Source organism: Tauraco erythrolophus, chromosome 1, assembly GCF_009769465.1.
Source record: "Tauraco erythrolophus isolate bTauEry1 chromosome 1, bTauEry1.pri, whole genome shotgun sequence".
NCBI lineage: Eukaryota > Metazoa > Chordata > Aves > Musophagiformes > Musophagidae > Tauraco > Tauraco erythrolophus.
The window spans coordinates 136354649-136374106 of record NC_141465.1 but is presented as its reverse complement, the minus strand read 5'-3'; the positions used below and the strand labels follow the sequence as shown (position 1 = coordinate 136374106).

The 19458-nt window shown below is 59.4% G+C and overlaps 3 protein-coding genes across 3 annotated transcripts in view; 2 read left to right on the top strand and 1 right to left on the bottom strand.

The window, feature by feature from the left end:
- Window positions 1–436: 436 nt before the first annotated feature.
- NEU3 (neuraminidase 3) lies at window positions 437–3808 on the top strand. Its single transcript, XM_086615266.1, is given in 8 exon segments — window positions 437–454; window positions 1648–1690; window positions 1797–2033; window positions 2169–2259; window positions 2262–2677; window positions 2680–2721; window positions 2723–2801; window positions 2804–3808. Coding segments are annotated over 7 exon segments (1203 nt in total). The 5' UTR covers window positions 437–454; window positions 1648–1675; the 3' UTR covers window positions 3127–3808.
- A 3043-nt stretch (window positions 3809–6851) lies between these two features.
- On the top strand, window positions 6852–13014 carry P4HA3 (prolyl 4-hydroxylase subunit alpha 3). The gene is made up of 13 exons (XM_086616424.1): window positions 6852–7045; window positions 7543–7685; window positions 8028–8248; window positions 9326–9475; window positions 9570–9621; window positions 9810–9967; window positions 10052–10228; window positions 10667–10731; window positions 10916–11075; window positions 11665–11727; window positions 12007–12075; window positions 12663–12759; window positions 12944–13014. Exons 1-13 carry the CDS (start codon window positions 6852–6854, stop codon window positions 13012–13014), a joined length of 1620 nt encoding a protein of 539 aa, XP_086472550.1.
- Window positions 13015–17322: 4308 nt separating this feature from the next.
- Window positions 17323–19458, bottom strand: part of PPME1 (protein phosphatase methylesterase 1) — a 38527-nt gene continuing 36391 nt past the window's right edge. Inside the window, exon 14 of the mRNA XM_086622429.1 lies at window positions 17323–18853. Coding sequence (XP_086478555.1) covers window positions 18835–18853 — 19 coding nt within the window. The 3' untranslated portion in view covers window positions 17323–18834. The remainder of the gene's footprint in view (window positions 18854–19458) is intronic.

Sequence of the window (19458 nt, the reverse complement as noted above, 5' to 3'; positions counted from 1 at the left end):
GGGGTACGGGATTGTTTTATATATAAAAGCCTTTTGGGGAGGGGGGGGGGGAAACAAATCCGTGGCTCCTGTATTTTGGCCACGAAGCTTCTCTACATGAAAAATTCCATAAAAAATGGAAGGCAAAGGGTTTTTCCGAGCTGTGCCCATCCCCGTTTCCCCTTGTCACCTCTCGTTCTCCGTGTCCCTTCCACAAAATGCCGGTTTCTACCAGCGATGGGCGATGTTGGGGTTTGGCTTTTTTTTTTTTTTTTGCCTTTTTTTTTTTTTTTTTTTTGCAATAAAAGGGAAGAACTGACGTCAAACGTGTTCCGGAGCATCTCTGGGGCGTTTCGTGGCGGGAGGCGGGATTCTGGTTATCCCGGTTTCCCCCCCCCCGCCCCGGCCCGGAGCCGCCAGGAAGGGGCGGGCGGGGGCGGAGCGGGGCGGCCCCGGCGCGGCGGAGGCGGCGGCGGTCGGTGGAGCGGGGGGTGCGGGGGGGTGGCGGGGGGTTTGGGGCCGTGGGGGGGTCTGGGGGGTGGGATTGGTGCATGGGGGGGGTGTACGGGGGGTTCTGGGTCTGGGGGGGGAGCGGTGCGCGCAGGGAGTTGGGCTGGGGGGGGTCGTGGGGGGGTGCAGGGGGATGGACGGGGGGGTCCGGGCCTGGGCGGAGGTGGGGGGGGACATGGGGGGATTGGGGCATGTAGGGGGTGAACAGGGGGAGCGGGTCTGGCGGGGGGGGGGGGGGGGCGGGACGTGAGGGATGCGGGGGGATGGACGAGGGGGGGTCCGTCATGGGGGGATCGGTGCGTGGAAGAGGGGGGACAGGACAGGAGGGGTGCGGGGGGGGGGTGTCAGTATTGGGGAATGCGCGGTGGGGTTAGTAGGGATGCGCGGAGTGGAGGGGATTGGGGCTACGGGGGGTGCAGGGACATGGGGGGGTGCATGGGGGGATTGGGGGTGCCTGGGGAATGGGGGGGTGCGTGGGGGGATTGGGGCTATAGGGGGGTGCAGGGACATAGGGGGTGCGTGGGGGTTTTGGGGGTGCCTGGGGAATGGGGGGGTGCGTGGGGGGATTTGGGCTATGGGGGGATTGAGGGTGCGTGGGGAATGGGGGGGTGCATGGGGGGATTTGGGCTGTGGGGGTGCAGGGACGGGGGGGTGCATGGGGAATGAGGGGGTGTGTGGGGGGATTTGGGTTGGGGGGGTGCATGGGGAATAGGGTGCATGGGAGGATTTGGGCTACGGGGGGTGCAGGGACATGAGGGGTGCATGGGGGGATTGGGGGTGCATGGGGAATAGGGGGGTGTGGTGGGGGCTTTGGGCTGTGGGGGGTGCAGGGACATGGGGAGAGCACAGGAGGATCTGGGCAGGAGGGAATGCATAGGGGAATTGGGGGTGCGTGGGGGGAAATCGGGGCCTGAGGGGTGTCTCCTCTGGGCTGGGGACACTGGGGGTGCTAAAGGGGAGGGGGTTTGGGGGCTCTGGGGGTGCAGAATCCTTGGGGACAGCGTGGGGGGTGGCACTGTGGGGTCATGGGCAGAGGGGAGCCCCTGCAGTGCAGTGGGACAGAGGGACACGGGGGTGACATGGACGGGCAGGACAGTGGGGTGTGACCCTGCCGGGGGGCTCTGCTCTCACCCCCCCCACACCTTCCACCCCACTCAGGCCCCAGCAGGGACCCCTGGGAGGCACCATGTCCTGCTGGAAGGTGAGTCCTTGTCCCTGTCCTCTCATTTGGGGGGGGGGCATGAGGGCCACCCCCTTTTGCAAGCGTTTGACCCGTTACCATCTGACCTTCCCCCCCTTGCCAGCAGCGGGGGGATGGCGAGGAGAGCCCCCTACTGCTGCCGCCACCGGCATCCCCACTCATCTTCCCGCGCGAGACGCTGTTTCGGCAATCGAGCGGGGTCACCTACCGCATCCCGGCTTTGCTCTACCTCCCCGCCGCCGCCACCTTCCTGGCCTTCGCCGAAAAGCGCTCCTCGCCCAGGGATGAGGATGCCAAGTACCTGGTGCTGCGCCGGGGCCACCGGCACGGCTCCTCGGTCGAGGTAAAAAAAAAAAAACAACCTGGAATGCAGGATCGAGCTGTGACCTCCGTCACGGCGGGCTCATCCCCGGGAGCGATGCCGGGCGGTTTCGGGGTGCATCCAGTGCCTGAGCCCCGTTTTCATCCTTGCTGGCAGTGGGGTCCGGTGGAGGAGCTGTCGGCGTTGGTGCTGCCCGGCCGCCGCACCATGAACCCCTGTCCCCTCTACGACGCGACGAGCGGCACCGTCTCCTCTTCTGCATCTGCGTGGAGCGGGGGAAGACGGAGCGATGCCAAATCTGGAGGGGCCGCAGCGCCGCTCGCCTCTGCTACTCCACCAGTGCCGACGGCGGGCGCCGCTGGAGCCCGCTGCGGGACGTGACGGATGAAGCCATCGGTGCCGACCTGCGCCGTTGGGCCACCTTCGCCGTGGGGCCGGGCCACGGGGTGCAGCTGGGTTCGGGGCGCTTGGTGGTGCCGGCGTACACCTACTACGTGCACAGGTTCTTGTGCGGGGTCGTGCCGCTGCCTTGCTTCACCCGCCAGCACGCCCTGGTCTTCTACAGCGACGACGGCGGGCGCAGCTGGCACAAGGGTGCCCTGCTCAGCGGCAGACAGACGGGCGAGTGCCAGGTAGCCGAAATCAGTGGGAGCGATGCCACCAGCCTTTGCTCTACTGCAACGCCCGAGGGCCGCGGGGTTGCCGGGCCCGTGACGTTCAGCACCGACTGCGGGCTGCGGTTCAAGCCCCCGGCGCGGTGCAAGGCACTGGGCGAACCGCCACGGGGATGCAGGGCAGCGTGGTGAGCTTCGCCGCGCCGACCGGCGCCGGGGGTGCACCCACGTGGTTACTCTACTCCCACCCTACCAACCGGCACCACCGGAGCGATTTGGGCATCTATCTCAACCCCTCTCCGCTGGCCGAGGCGAGTTGGCAGCAGCCATGGGTGCTGCACCCGGGGCCGGCCGGTTACTCCGACCTTGCCGTCTGCCCCGGCGGCGTTTTCGGCTGCTTGTTCGAGTGCGGCACCAGCAGCGCTTGCGAGGAAATCGCCTTCTGCCTCTTCACCCTGGAAACCTCCGACAACGGCGAGCAGAACCTCAAAGCTTCCTAAAACAGACCCATTTTGTAGGGGGAGGGCACTCCTGACCGCCGGCAGCCGGAGCCGGTGAACACGGCAACGCCGGAACCTCGCCGGGACATTTGGGATGCGCCGGAGGCTCAGCATCGCTAGGTTTTATTTAATGAACGCTTGGCTTTTTCATCACCCATCAGATAAATGGGGGGTGGTGACCTGGGGGGAGGGAAGTGGAGGCTGTGCTGCCCGTTGGTGGGGGGGGCATCCCCCAGGGATGCCAGCACGGGCACCCGAAATGCCACCGCTTCACCAAAAATCAGCATTTTTTCAGCTGGTGGCAGCAAAAAAAACAAGGTGCCGCCAAGAAGAGACAGTCCCCTGGGGAAAAAATACAGTGATTCCTGCCCCCACCATGTGGCAGAGGGAGAATTTCCCTTTTTTAACGTTTTTTATCCCGTTTTCTTCGCTTTCCCAGTTCAGGCTGGTTTGCCCATGGGAAAAAGCACTTGCATCTCAGGGTGGGGTTTTATTCCGCTCCACAGGGGACGGGTTGTGGCATCCGGACGGTGACAGCGGCCCCACGTCCCCGTGCTGCTGCCAAATAAAATCCGCTCAAAACGGGCGAAATCCGGCCAATATTGGGAAAAACCTGAGGGAAATGACGTTGCCGGGGAAGGACGCGGGATGGCCCTGAGCATCATCACCTCTCGCTCTGTCCCACTACGTTCTGGGCATGCAGCACCTGGAAGAGAAGAAGAACCCCTCTGATGTCATGTTTTGGGGTTTTTTTTGGGGGGGTGGTTGGTCCCAGTGTCCCTGTCTTACTGGTAGCACCGGGGACAACCGAAATGACCCCGTTGGGTCTTGTGGGTGAAGCAGAAGCGGTGGCAGCGGCTGGTGTGCTGGGCACAAGGACGGGCACTGGTGGGGACGCGGCACTGGGGGGTCCTGGGGGATGCCGGCGGTGAGCGGGGGGCCAGTGGCCAGGAGCAGGGCCAGGCACAGGATGGGCATGGTGCAGGGACGCCGGTGTCACCGGGGGTTGTATTTGTGGGGTTCGGCACTGGGGAGGTGGGTTTGGTGGTGGAGGGTGCTGCTGGATGGGGTTGAGTGATGGGCGACGGATTGGTCTGCGCCAGTGGCTGCTGGTGGGGACCCAGGGGATGGGGAGGGGACCCAGGTGAGGGCGGGCAGGGGGTGAGGGAAGCGTTGGGTTGTTTGTCCAGCTCCGTAGGGTGATCAGCAGGCAGGGGGAGAGTGTGGGGGGGGACGATGTGGGGATGTGGGACGTGGCTGTGATGAGGACATGGGACATGGAGGGATGGGGATGAGGGACATGGAGGGGATGGGGACATGGGATGTGAAGTGATGGGGACATGAGACCATGGCTGAGGGATGGAGATATGGGACTGGAGTGATGGGGACATGGGACATGGAGGGATGGGGATGTGGGACATGGAGTGATGGGACATGGGACATGGAGTGATGGGGACATGGGACATGGAGGGATGGGGATGGGGGACGTGGCTGAGTGATGAGGACATGGGACATGGAGTGATGAGACTTGGAGGGATGGGGATGTAGGACGTGGCTGAGTGATGAGGACATGGGACATGAAATGATGGGGACGAGGGACGTGGAGGGATGGGGTTGTGGGACATGGCTGAGTGATGAGGACATGGGACATGGAGTGATGGGGACGAGGGGCGTGGATGAGTGATGAGGACATGGAGTGATGGGGACGTGGGACATGGAGTGCCAGGGACAGGGGATGTGGAGTGATTGGAACATGGGACATGGATGAGTGATGAGGACATGGGACATGGAGTGACGGGGACGTGGAGGGATGGGGACGTGGGACATATAGGGATGGGGACGTGGGACATGGCTGAGCAATGGACATAGGATATGACTGATTGATGGAGGCATGGCACATGTCTGAGTCATGGTGACAAGCGACAAAGTGATGGGGACATGGGACATGGCAGGGTGATGGAGACATGGGACATGGCAGGATGATGGAGAATACAACATGGAGTGATGGGGACATGGTGGAGTGATGGGGACATGGGATGCAGCTGAGTGATGGAGATGTTCGACATGGGGTGAGGGAGACATGGGACATGGCTGAGGGATGGGGACATGGAACATGGAGTGATGGGGACACGGGACACAGCGGAGTGGTGGAGACGTGCAACATGGACTGATGGGATGCAGGACATGGCTGAGCGACGGGGACATGGGACAAGGCTGAGTGATGGAATATACCTGAACCCTGGAGCAGAGGATCTCAGAGCAGTGCCCACCCCAAGCCCTGCACCCATCATGCCCTTTCACCCATCACCCTCGCCATGGTGCAGGGCAGGCCTGTCCCCTCCTGGCCCACCTGGTGGGTGCAGCCACCCTGGGAGAAACCCACGTTTCCCAACTTCTCTTGAGCTTTCCTTTGGGAGGTTCAGCTGGTTCCAGCCCATTTTTCCCCAGGAGGCTCCGGGGAGGACACCAAAGGCTGGGACACTTGGAGGGAGGGGGCAAGTTTTGGGGTGCCATTGTGGTGCTGTCCCCACAGACAGGACACCTGAGCACCCATTCTGCTGAGGGTTTGTCTGTGAGAAAGCATCCACACTGTTGGTGGGAATCCAATGAGATGTCCCCAGCCCACCACCCTCATCTCACTGGGACAGGACAGGACAGGATGGGGACAGGGAAAGAAGGATGGGGACAGGCAGGATGAGGCCAGAAAAGAAGGGGACAGGCAGGATGGGATGGGAACAGGACAGGACAGGATGGGGACAGGACCAGGACAGGACAGGATGGGGACAGGCAAGGTGGGAACAGCACGGAATTAGGGACAGAGAGGATGGGGACGGGATGGGACAGGGACAAGCAGGGTAGGATGGGGATGGGATGGATGGGGCCAGAACAGGACAGGGACAGACAAGAGGGGGCCAGGCAGAATGGAATGGGAATGGGGACAGGATGGGATGGGAACGGGGACCAGTAGGATGGGGAGAGGATGGGACGGGGACAGGCAGGATGGGAACAGGCAGGATGAGGCCAGAAAAAAAGGGGACAGGCGGGATGGGATGGGGACAAGATGGGATGGGATGGGATGAGGACAGGGACAGGCAGGATGGGAACAGGGACAGGTGGGATGGGGACAGGGACAGGCAGGATGGGGACAGGGACAGGCGGGATGGGGACAGGATAGGATGGGGACAGGGACAGGCAGGATGGGAACAGGGATAGGTGGGATGGGGACAGGGACAGGCGGGATGGGGACAGGATAGGATGGGGACAGGGACAGGCAGGATGGGAACAGGGATAGGTGGGATGGGGACAGGGACAGGCAGGATAGGGACAGGATGGGATGGGGACAGGGACAGGCAGGATGGGGACAGGGACAGGCGGGATGGGGACAGGATGGGATGGGGACAGGGACAGGCAGGATGGGGACAGGGACAGGCGGGATGGGATGGGGACAGGGACAGGCAGGATGGGGACAGGGACAGGCAGGAAGGGGACAGGGACAGGCGGGATGGGGACAGGGACAGACGGGATGCGCACAGGCAGGATGAGACCAGGGCGGGCCGGGGCCCAGCAGCACCACGCCCCCACCCCCCCCAAGCCAGCGTGGCGGATCCGGGGCATCCCCCCATCCCCTCCCCCCCATCCCCCCCCAAAGGCGGGGCCTCCCCGCCCTCCCCCCCCCCCCCCCCCCCCCCTTTACCCCGGCCTCTCCCGACGGCGGCGGCGGGCGGATGCGGGGGGCGCGGGGGGCACTGGGCGCACTGGGGCTGGGGGTGCTGCTGGCGCTGCTGCCCCCCCCGGCCCCCGCCGACACCTTCTCGGCGCTGCTGAGCGTCCGCCGGGCGCTGGGCTCCGAGGGCCGCCTGCTGCGCCGCCTGCGCGCCTACCTGCGGGAGGAGAGCGGCCGCCTGCGCCGCCTCGCCAGGTACCGGGACCCCCCCCCCCAAAAACCCGCCACCCCGTCGCGGTCACGCGTGGGTGCGCCCGCGCAGCCCCCCTCCCCGCCAGGCACCCGTATCCCCCGTTCTAAGGGTGGGTGCTGCGCTGGGGGGGGGGGGGGGTGTGATCCAGCCTACACCCTCCCCACTCCCCCCCCCCCCAGTTTTTTGGGGGTACCCCGAAATGCCCCTCGGGGCATCGTGAGGGGGTGGGGAGCGCAGCCCGGGTGCTGTCGGCACCTCCCCAGCCATGTCCCGGGAGGAGGATGTGGTCCCCCCCAACGCTGGGCTGGGATGTGGGTCACCGGCCATCCTCACGTACCCACCAGCCTTCATAGGGCTTCTCCAGCCCTGGTTTGGCCAAAAGTGGATGCTGGGACTGGGCTGCTCTGCTATGGGGGGGGGTCCAGGCTCTGGAGCCCACCCCAGGAGTGTCACCACTCGGGAGCATCACTCAAAGTGTCACCCAGTGGGTGCCTTGCAGGTTTTATGAGAAGGTCCAGGCGCTGCACCAAGACCCCAAGGCCTCGGTGGACAACCCCTTGTTGGCCTTCAGCCTCATCAAGCGTCTTCACTCCGACTGGCCCAACGTCATCTACAGCGACGAGGCCACTGAGAACACCCAGGGTAGGGGGAGGATGCTCGGCCACGTGTCCCCTCTGTCACCTGGGGAGAGCTGGGAGGTGACAGGGAGTGGATGGAGGAGCAGGGGAATGGGTGGAGGAGCAGGATAAAGGGTAGGGGAGCAGGAGGTTGAGTGGAGGAGCAGAGGAACGGGTGGAGGAGCCAGAGGGATGGATGGAGGAGCCAGAGGGATGGATGGAGGAGCAGGAGATTGAGTGGAGGAGCAGAGGAATGGGTGGAGGAGCAGCATGTGGAGTCCCCGGAGTTGGAGAAGGGCTGGTAACAGTGATTGCACCCCAAAAACCTCTTTAATCCCCCTCTGTGCACCCCATTACCCACCCTCAGCACTCCATGCCAGCTTCAAGGAGGTTGAGCAGGAGCTTCCTGGAGCTGAGGACCTGGACGGGGCTGCCCGGGCACTGATGCGGCTGCAGGACGTCTACGCGCTCAGCGTCAAGGGCATGGCCAACGGCGTCTTCCAGCGCGCCGGCGCCAACGGCCCACCCCTCTACAGCCCCCGCCGGCGTTTCTTCCTCTCTGCTGATGACTGCTTCCACGTGGGCAAGGTGAGGGCTCACCCCGTCAGCCTTCCCCCGCCAAAAGCTTTTCCAGCCCGAGATGTTGCTTCCGTAGGGATAGCCGTTGGGTTTTCTTCCCGCATGGATGCGGAGGGGCCCCTCTGACTCAGCCCGCAGGCATCCGCCCGCCTGCCAGCGCCGCTCAGCTCTCGCCCAAATAACGGGGCTTCTTGCTGCGTCGTGGCTCGGGGGAGGGAAGAGCTGAGCCGGTGGCCTGGGCGAGACCTCCTGGCCCAGCATCCCGGTCGGGTACGGGGTCAGCCCTGACTCGGGGGTAAAATCGGGTCCGTAAATCCCTAAGAGGGGATTTGGGTGCTTTGACAGGGGTTTTTGTTCAGGGCAGGGTCCTCTGAGTGTTGCCGCAGAGCTGGGCTGGAGTGTCCGAGTGTGGGACAGGGTGGGACAAGGTGGGGTGGGACGGGATGGGATGGAATGGGATGAGATGTGTTTAGATGGCGTGGGATAGGAAGGGATGGATGGCATGGCATGAGACGGATGTGGAGATGGAGATGGGGATGGGGATGGAGATGGAGATGGAGATGGAGACGGAGATAGATGGAGATGGAGATGATGGAGATGGAGATGATGGGGATGGAGATGGAGACGGAGATGATGGGGATGGAGACAGAGGTGATGGAGATGGAGACGGAGATGAGACAGGAAAGGAAGGGATGGGACAGGATGGGGATGGCATGGGAAGGAATGAGGACAAGGATGGGGAGGGGACAGGATGAGATGGGACAGGATGGGTGGGAATTGCAATGGGATGGGATGACATGGCATGGAGATGGAATGGGATGAGACAGAGTAGGGACAGGATGGGAGGGGATAAGGGTGGGATTGGGATGAAGATGGTGATGGGGATAAGGGTAGGATTGGGATGAAGATGGCGATGGGGATAGGATGGGATGAGAAGGGGATGGGATGAGTCAGAAGGGACGAGGATGGGGGTGAGGATGCGGTGGGATAGGATGGAACTGGATGGGACAGGATGGGACAGGGTGGGGACGGGATGCAGGCCAGGCTGGCCCAGCTGGTGGGTCCGGGCGCGGCGCTGCCTCGCAGGTGGCCTACGACACGGGCGACTACTACCACTCCATCGCGTGGCTGGAGGAGGCTGTCGGCCTCTTCCGCCTCTCCTACGGCAGCTGGAACCCGGAGGACCGGAGCAGCCTGGAGGATGCTCTGGACCATCTCGCCTTCTCCTACTTCATGGTACGGCCTGAGTCCCATCCTCATCGCTCTGGTGCCTGGTAGAGCCAAACCGTGGGCAGAGCGGTGCTCACGGGCTCCCCGCTCCCCCATCCAGGCTGGAAACATCTCCCATGCCTTGAGCCTCTCCAGGGAGTTTCTCCACTACGGTACGTGGGGCGACCTTGAATGTGGCAGGAGGCAGGAGAGATTTTGGGGTGTTCCCATCACTTCTGCACGGCACCAGCCGCCTCCACCCCATTTCTTGCCCCCACAGGGGGCAATTCTCCAGGGACTGATGCCAGGGAAGGGGGGTGATGGGGACACGGCGTTTCGGGTGACACCACCTCTCCGGCAGACCCCAGTAACCAAAGGGTGGCGAGGAACGTGGTCAAGTACGAGAAGCTGCTGGAGATGGGGACGGCGGTGAGCGCCAGACCCCTGCGACGCCCCAACGGCACCCGCCTGCAGAGCCGCGACGCCTACGAGGAGCTGTGCCAGCGCCCGGGCAGTCAGGTGGGGCTGGCAGGGGGGTGCCATGGGCCCCCATCCCACCACCGTCCCCTCTCTCACACCCTCCTTGGTCCTCTGTCTCCCCAGCCAGCCCCGGAGCATCTCCCACACCTTGGCTGCTCCTATGAGACCAACGGCAGCCCCTACCTCCTTCTCCAACCTGCCAAGAAGGAGATGGTCCGGATCCAACCCTACGTGGCTTTGTATCACGATTTCATCAGCGATGACGAGGCTGAGACCATCAAGGGGTTGGCAGGGCCCTGGGTGAGCCAGCCCCGTCCCCAGGGATGTTCCTCTCCTGGAGGAGGGTGCTCCAAGAGCTGGTGGCCCAGGGTGGACCACCCTGAGCATGCGGAGATAAGGAGGGGTTTTAAGCCAGAGCTCAGCCAAAGCCTTCTGCAGCGAGATCATGGCAGAGATGAGCCCAGCTTAGCTCCATCTGAGCCCTCCAAAAGATTTTGGGGAGAAACTAGGTCCATACATGCACCTAAACCCCTTCCCAGTCAGGCTTGACTTGGTGACACCCAACTGGGTCGGATCCAACTGCTATCGCTGCATCCGTCACTTTGGCGGGACACCTTGGGGTGGGGATGTTTGGCCACCAGCTGGTATAAACCCCCCAGTTTTGACCCTGAATGGGATCCCTGCTTGGTGTGGGGGTCCCCATCTGCAGCAACATCTCCCCCACCATGTGTCCTCCAGCTACAGAGGTCCGTGGTCGCCTCCGGTGAGAAGCAGCAGAAAGCTGAGTACCGGATAAGCAAGAGGTAGTGACCACCCACCCCCTCCCTTGTCCTCCAGCCAGCAGAACCACCATGGCCCCATTGCCACCACCAAGGTTGCAGTGAAGCCATGCTGGGGAGGCCTGGGTCCTCCACACGCAGCAGTGCCACGAGGGCTGAGCCCAGCCACACGTGAATTCGGGGGGCTGAAGGTGGGGTGCTCCCACAGCGCGTGGCTGAAGGACACCGCCGACCCGGTGGTGCGGGCGTTGGAGCAGCGCATCGCTGCTGTCACCGGCCTGGACCTGCGGCCACCCTACGCTGAGTACCTGCAGGTGGTCAACTATGGGCTGGGAGGCCACTACGAGCCACACTTCGACCACGCCACGGTCAGGGAGCTGCTTGGGCGGTCATGGGGTGGTGCCCAGGGTGGTTCCTGTGGTGGTCCTTGGGGTGATCCTGGGATGGTTCCCGGGGTGGTCTCTCAGATGGTCACCTGGGTGGTCCCTGGGATGTTCTTGGAAATGGTCTCTGGGCTGGTCTCTCGTATGTTTCTAGAGGTGGACCCTGGGGTGGTCCCCATGGTCATCCCTGGGATAGTGCCCAGGGGGGTCCCTGGGGTGGTCCCTGAGGTGGTTCCCAGGGTGATCTCTGGGCTGGTCCCTCAGGTGTTCCTGGAAGTGGACCCTGGGGTGATCCCTGCGATGCTCTTGGGATGGCTGCCTGGGGGGAGGTCCCTGGATGGTCCCCGGGGGTGTCCCCATGGTGATCCCTGGGATGTTCCTGGGAGGGGAGGGAGGAAAGAGGGAAAGAAGGAGGAAGGGAGAGAAAAGAAGGGAGAGGGAGAGATTTCCCTGGGGGCAGCTCAGAGCCACCAGCTCCGTTAGGGTGCGAGGTGCCTCCAGGCCGAGCCGTGTCAACGTGGGACTGACTGTGCCCACGGAATTGACCATCCCCACCTCCTTGCTCTTGGGGCAGTCCAGGAAGAGCCCCCTTTACAGAATGAAGTCAGGCAACAGGATCGCCACAGTCATGATCTACGTGAGTGCCCCCCACCATTTCCAGGCCTAGAGAGACTGCACTTGCATGGTCATCAGTAGGGTTCAGAGTGAACAGGGTTTGAGATAAGCGAGGGCAGCCCTAAATCAGACTGTGATGGGACGCTAAATGACAATATCTGCAGGGTATTTACGAGCTTGTGCCACGTCGTAGCGAGGGAAATGCCATGGGGAACCGAAAGTTCTGTGCCTCAGTTTCCCCATGCAAAGCAGCCATATCACAGAGGGAATGCCACAGCTCATATTTTTGCTCCTTTTCCAGCTGAGCACAGTGGAGGCCGGCGGCTCCACCGCCTTCATCTACGCCAACTTCAGCGTGCCCGTGGTTAAGGTGAGGGAGACCCACACAAGCCCCCCCGGGAGCAGGGAAGGGGTGGACGCTGCTCTTGTGTGTCCCGTCTCTCACAGGGAATTGTGGCCGAGCCTGTCCCGATGCCAAACCCCAACCCTGGGGCTCCCTGATCTGTTTTGGGGTGCCAAACCCCAACTCTAGAGCTGCAGACTCTGTTTTGGGGTGCCGAACCCCAATTCTGGGGCTCCCATCTGTGTTTTGGGATGTCAAAACCCAATCTCGGGGGTCCCAGCTCTATTTTGGGGTGCCAAAACCCCAACCCCAAGACTCCCAGCTCTGTGTTAGGGGCGTCACACCCCAGCTCTTGGGTTCCTGGCTCTGTTTTAGGGGTGCCAAACCCCAACCCTTGGGCTCCTGCCTGTTTTGGGGTTCTAAACCCCAACCCCAGGGCTCCATTTTGGGGTGCCAAACCCCAATTTTGGGGCTCCCATCTCTGTTTTAGGGTTCCAAACCCCAATTCTGGGGCCCCCAGCTCTGTTTTAGGGGTGCCAGACCCCAACCCTTGGGCTCCTGCCTGGATTTGAGGTGCCAAACCCCAAGTCTCCCAGCCCCTCTCTGCTCCGCAGAACGCAGCTCTCTTCTGGTGGAACCTGCGGAGGAACGGGGACGGGGACGGGGACACCCTGCACGCTGGCTGCCCTGTCCTGGCCGGGGACAAATGGGGTGAGAAACGGTGCCCGGTGTCACCCTGGGGTGACATGGGGTTGGAGGGGCAGCTCTGCCGGCGGGGAGGCGAGAGATGCTGGGAAATAATAGGGAAAATCATGTCACCAGTAGCGGAGTGGGGTGGGAGGAGGGTGGACAGGGGACAGAGACAGATGGGAGTCCTTGTCCTTGTCCCTTCCAGTGGCGAATAAGTGGATCCACGAGCACGGGCAGGAATTTCGGCGGCCATGCAGTGTCGATCCACAAGACTGAGCCGCCATGGGCTCGGGGATGTAGCACCCATGGGTGGCAAAGCCACCCCAGCGCAGCCCGTCCCCAAGGCTGCCAGCAAAAGGAGGGAGGGGAGGGGGTGGCAGTGGCACAGGGTGCTATTGGGGGCAGGGGCACTTGCTCAGCCACGGCTGAAACCGGTGAAAATAAAGTCAAAAAGACACGAAATTGGAGTGACAAAGTAATTAAAATAATTGGTGTGGCACCTGACGGGATGATGTGGGGGTGTGTACGAGCCTGTGTCCCCTCACTCCTGATTCCAGCCCCAACCCTAAATGTACCCACAAGCCCCCTCCTCCAGCCCTAAATGAAAAATCTCTCTGATAATGCGACCGGCAGTGACATGGCATTTCTACAGTCATCAGTAGGCTTCAGAGTGAACAGGATAGCCATAGAGAGCCAGACCAAAGACAATCCTGCTGCAGTACCTGGCTGCATCTTGGGCTTGATTGCACAGCCCCACACACCGCTCTCATCCCAACAACAGCCCGGACCCCCCCTCCTCTGCACCCCGGCAAGGTGGGGGCACTTTTTTTGGCAGGGCAGTCACTGTAAGAGGGTCCTTGGGGAGAGAAAAAGGCAGCTGCTGCCTTCCAGCCACCCTGGCCCCCAGGCTGCTCGGGCAAACGTCGCTCCCCCGGGGTTCCCGAAGACAAGCTCCCTTTCTCCAGCCCGACCGCAGCACCTGCGTGACTGGAAGGCGGAAAGAGGCAGGAGGGCTCTCTGGCAGCAACTGGAGCTCGGGCAGGGGGCCCGCGGCGCTCTCCTCGGGCACCTGGCACGGAGGGCAGCCCGGATGAAGCGAGGGTCGAGCCGGAGAACGCTCGTAGAAACTCCCCAACCTGGCATCCATCCGGCCTCACCGGCGCGACGCTGGGATGAGGTTGGGGAGCTCCGGGATGGAGCGGCAGCCGGTACCGCAGGCTGGGCACATCCAGCGCCCCGGGGGTCCCGGCTGCCCCGTCAAATCAGGGAGGGGGATGGAAACACCAGGCAGAGCTCTCCCAGGGCTGTCCCGCTCGCTTTGGGTTGAAAAATGTGCATTTTTCACTCCGTGGCTGCGTTTATCCAAGCCCGGATTAACCCTTCGGTAGGCACGCGGAGCTGTGAGCAGGATTGGGGCAGGGGAGCAGGAGCTGGAGCGCCGGGAAGCTGCTCCAGGAGCCCTTTTGGGCTCTGTTTAGCCTGCCTGAATGTAAAGCAGTCTGTGCAATTCCAGAGCTTAAATTCCTGCTTTTCGGATAGAAACACCGAGCCCGGCACTACAAAACAGACGGTCCGACGCAGCACGGGGTATTTAACAGCCGGAGCGCCGCGGTTTATTATTTTCAGATGTTTCCCTACACGTGGGAGCCAGCGGTCACGGAGGAAAAGCAAAAACTGTGGCTAAAGCATCCCACCCCCCACCTCCTTGGAGCACAGAGAAGGGATGGGGGAAATATTTGGGATGAGGAGCTGCTTCCGTGAGCCATGGGAAAAAGCCAAGGCTTGGGGCTGGCCCTGGGGATGTCCCAGGAAGAGGTGGATGGACACGGGCTGCTCCGAGGAGCCCGAGCACCCACAGCTGAAGAAGGACGTATCCCAGGATTTTCACAAATGCTTAGGGAAACGGACACGGAACAAGACATGAAGAAGATGAGGCTGACGCAGGACACGGAGCGTGGGCTCCCAAGAACTCACACACACATTTTCCTTTCGGGAAACGGCAGCACGTGGTGTGAGGTCACCCTGCCAGACCGGGAAAGCTTGGCCCAAACCGGCCAAGCATCCAACAGCAAAGCTCGGAGCAAACACCCCGGCACTATCCCGCAGGATCGGGATGCCTCACGGACACGGTGCCGAGGGCGCAGCGTTACCGGATGGACCAGGGCAGAGGATACAGCCACGGGAGGCACGTCTGGGCAACACACACGGCAGTTTCGGGGTGTGAGCGGAACGCCGGGCTCGGAGACGGGCGTTAGAACACACCAGGGCCAAGTTTTCTTGGAAACGACAACCCGTCAACTATTTTTTTTTTTTTTTTTGACCTTGCCTGAAGATCTAAGGTCTTAGATTTTTCAGGAGGGTTGAGCACCAGTTCAAACTGGTGAACGGCTGATTGCCAGACACCTCCCAAGATCTCTCCTCCCGGGGCCCTTCCACACCCAAGATAAAAGGCAGTAGCGGAAGGGAGGAGAAACGTTGGTGCTGAAGTCAAGGAGGTGGAGAAAAATCAACACAAAGCTGTGTTTCTGATCCGTGCCAGCATTCCGTTGGCTTTCTTGGCTGCTTGGGCACACTGCTGGCTCATGGTCAACCGGCTGCCGACCAGCACCCCCAGGTCCTTCTCTGCTGTGTAGCTTTCCAGCCACACTTCCTCAAGCCTGGAACGCTGCAGGGGGGTGGTTGTGGCCCCAGTGCAGGACCCGGCGCTTGGTCTGGTTGAATTTCATACAGCACGTGGCTTTGTCCTACTGCAACCGCTCAGCCCTGCGCTGCGGAGACAGGAAAACCAAGGAGGTTCACTCAGAACAGCCCCAGTGCGGTATTTACTGGGCTACTGGTGTTACCAATGGGATCTCTCCCACCACCACCACCACCTCTCAGAGCTCCCCGACCGTGAGCTCAGTTTAAAAGTCACTCTGGGCTTCACCTCAGTGCTTCTATTTTTCCAGAGGGTGTCTTGGTTGCAGAGAAAGCGACCTCCAGTCGCAATAAGCATCAATATTTTTAATTGGCTTCGGTATCATCTCCCACCCACTTCCCACCCGGACCAGGGCAGGCGGAAAAAAAAGGCAAAGCTTTGCTGGCTTAAGCACGGGCAAAGACCCGCAGCCGAGCTCTGCGTGCGCAGGATCCGTATTCAAAGCAAAACTACAAGTTTCAGCAATACAGGAAATATCTTTTTCCAACAATCCCAATGCTCCTGGAACCTACAAGTCACCGAGGGTTTTGTTCGGTGCGTACAAAACCCGTCCCGGGTCGGATTTGCAAAATTTAAAAAGCGAACCCTGCAACAAACCAGCCTCCCAAACTGCATCTTCTGCTCCTGCCAAGCCTCGGGATTTTCCACTGTGAAAGTTTCCACCAATTCCCAATCCAACAACGGGAACGAAAGCAAGAGAGGTTTCTAAATGATCAAAAGTGCGAGCGGAAAACCGGCTTCCTTTCAATTCAGACAATTCCCTCCCGTTTATCTGCTTTTACAGACACAGCAGAGCGCCGCAGGCTGCGGAAAAACGCAGGGAAAAGCTGGTGGTTACGGGGGAATTTTCTGGACGTTCCCATTTTTCACGAGTCAAAGAGAATGTTTCTTCTCTCTGCAGTTACTCTCACCACGGTCTGTGCTCTCCTTCCCCTAAATACCATTTATCTCCGCCTGTAGCTCCCTGAAAAAGGAGAAGAAACTGCAGGAGGAGCATGAATATTTTTCAGGCAAAAGTACAATCCCAAAAAATGTACGTGGCTGGACAGAGCCGAAAGGAATTCCCCCTCCACCCACCACCCACTAGTGCTGCTGTCCCCATTGTCCCCTTTTTTTGGAGCCAGCACTACACGCCACATTAAACAGGCTGTCGAAATATTTATTTTTTTTTTTTTCACTCACTTCTCAAATGTTCACAACAAAAGAGAATGCTGGGGAGCCCACAGGATTCTGAAACAGTCATTCATTTTCCAGCGGTGCTTCTACAGAATACAAAACTCATTTTCTTTTGCTTTCCGTGGAGGTTTATTCCGTGGGTTTTTGTTTGGGTTTTTTTTTTTTTTTTTTAATATCTTGCAAACTGGAAAAGCAAATGAAAGGGATCACATGAGAGGCAAACACGAGGAGTTCCCGCAACGGATCACTCAAAGCCAGATCCTCCCAGTAACTTCAGCACGGAGGGATGCGGCTTTCCCGAGCTCATTCGTGGGAACGACAGGCACGTGCTTAACTATCCCGTGAAGAGAGACTCTGGACACACACACACACTGTATTATTTAATCTCTAATAATTTGAACACAGGAGTCATCTGGAACGGACCGAGAATTCTGCCAATCTTCAGGGTACAACTGGGGAAAGTGCTATTTTGCACCTCAACTACTGGAGATCCATTTAATCCATCAGCAACCAAGCCAGGGGTGGACGTTACATCAAGGTCACAGTAAAACAATGCAAGAATTAACACGGTGACGCACGGAGGGCAGCGCCAGGAGCCAGCAATCGCTCTTGTGACACCTGAGTGCCAACAGCCAAAGTGCCAGGGGAGAGGAGAGATCTGCGGAACGAGAATTTCTTGTCCCTAATTCAGGCGTTTCTCACCCTGACGTGTCAGGAAGGCCATGACTGCTGTGTCCAGGGCTCACGTGTGAATGAATCAGAGATGAGTGGCTCTCCACCGGGGTAAATGCCAACGTTAAACTGGGCTTTGTCAGCTCTTTGCACCGTCTCCCTTTGCCCCACCTGCACCTCTCAAATGCCAAGAATTCCTGCTGGCTTTTGTCACAGGACATACACACAGATGCACATCGGAGCTCCCGAATCTGGCTGACAACAGAACTGTGCCTCAGCAAAACAGCATTAAAATACTGCTTTCATCATACAGCATCAAAGGGGTTATGGACACAAGGCAAAAAAAAAAACCCAATAATTCAGACATCCATCAGCAAAATATTGAGGACAAACTGCTCCACAACGTGTCTGCTCTTACGCTCACGCGTGATTCTTAGGTGAAAGCAATCTGATGCACTGTCTGTGGATAATTTAACCCTGAAGAAAAGCTCTCCGTGTAACTACCCGCGTTTACATGGAAATATGGAAGGCAGGCGGCGAAGCGGTCTAGGAAGTGACAGTGGAAACAAGGTCTTTCCTCCAATACTGGGGGGAGCATAACGCAGCAGCAGCTGCTCACACGTCTGCATCAACACCAGCAGGACTGACTCCAAGCTCTTCCAGGGTTCGATCTACTGCGCTTTCTGCATTTTTTCCATCCAAAAGGTGCTGATCTCCGCTCAGTTGTGTGCAGCAGCTACTAGAAGGGAAGCATGAACACATTCCCGGGGCAGAAAACGACCAAACACGTCGTTTGACCACATTGTTACTGCTGGTCTTGGGTCTTCCCCATAAACACAGGCCCAGAGTCCCCTGCCTGTGAAGTTATCCAGGCTATTTTTCTCACTGAGAACCTGAAATGAGTATTAAGCAAGCTGCAAGACTCTGAAACGGAGCTCACGGTCCCCCCTCGCCCTTTTGTTTTACAGTCCTGTCCAACTTTGCGCAGGAAAGCAGCATCTAGACTCTTCCTGCAGCTTAACCCATAAGGCTGGCACTGGTGAGACGAAACCTGAGCTCCCAACGAAGCCGATTCCTCATCTGCTTTAGGGGAAAGAAACGTGTATATAAAAAAAAAAAAACCCTAAGGGGCACTTTGAAGACGATTAGACAACTCCATGGAGAAATCCTGAAGCCTTTGGCTCTGCTGCAATGCCCTCGGTGGATCTGGACTTCCAACAGCCCCTTAGTTGGGTCCAGGAAAGCCTGAGAATTGATGGAGATCGGTATGATCGACTACTTGGGATTTCAGGAGGTCTTTCCTTGCGGCAGCAGAGAGGAGCCCACTTCCAAGGGCCTGAAGAGCTTTTCATGGTCTTCAGTACAAGCTGCTTCCCAGCAAGGAAGTCCCTAAGCATTTAGACATTCTGGAGAACTAGTTCTAGGGGATGAATCTCACACCAACTTCTCACTGCTGCTGAACTGGAGAGATGAAAGGATATGGATACATCACAGTGGCCTCTGGTGCAGTTTATTTACAACAGGACTCAGTGCTGGAGAACACCAGGGTATTAACAAGCAGGAAACACGCTAGGAGGGAAAAAGGAGAGTGGAAGAAAAGTCACGCGTTAAAATCATAGAATCATAGAATGATTAGGGCTGGAAGGGACCTTCAAAGGTCATCTAGTCCAACCCCCCTGCAAGGAACAGGGATATCTCCAACTAGATCAGGTTGCTCAGGGCCTCGTCCAACCTGGCCTTGAACGTCTCCAGGGACAGAGCATCCACCACCTCTCTGGGCAACCTGTGCCAGTGTTCTACAACTCTCATGGTAAAAATGAGAGTAAAAAAATCAAGGTATCCTCTGCAGATACTCGACTCCACGACACTCTTGAGTTCAGTGGATTACCCAAAACCAAACAAGGCCAAAGGAGTCTAGCACGCAGCTTAAGATCATCGTTGATGTACTCAACGAATGCAACAACTTGTAAGCTACGTAACAGCGAGAAGCACAAAAGCTCAATGTGTTGCTGGCTATGACTTAAGCCACCTTGCTTTCTCCAAGCCTCTTGTTTTAAAGCTGCTTTTGCTACAATCACAATAGCAGGAGCAACAGGCCAGTGCCTTCAAAGGCTCGAAGAGACAGCACAGGTTGCCAAATACCTGGTGGAGATTTAACATTACAACGGAGTAGA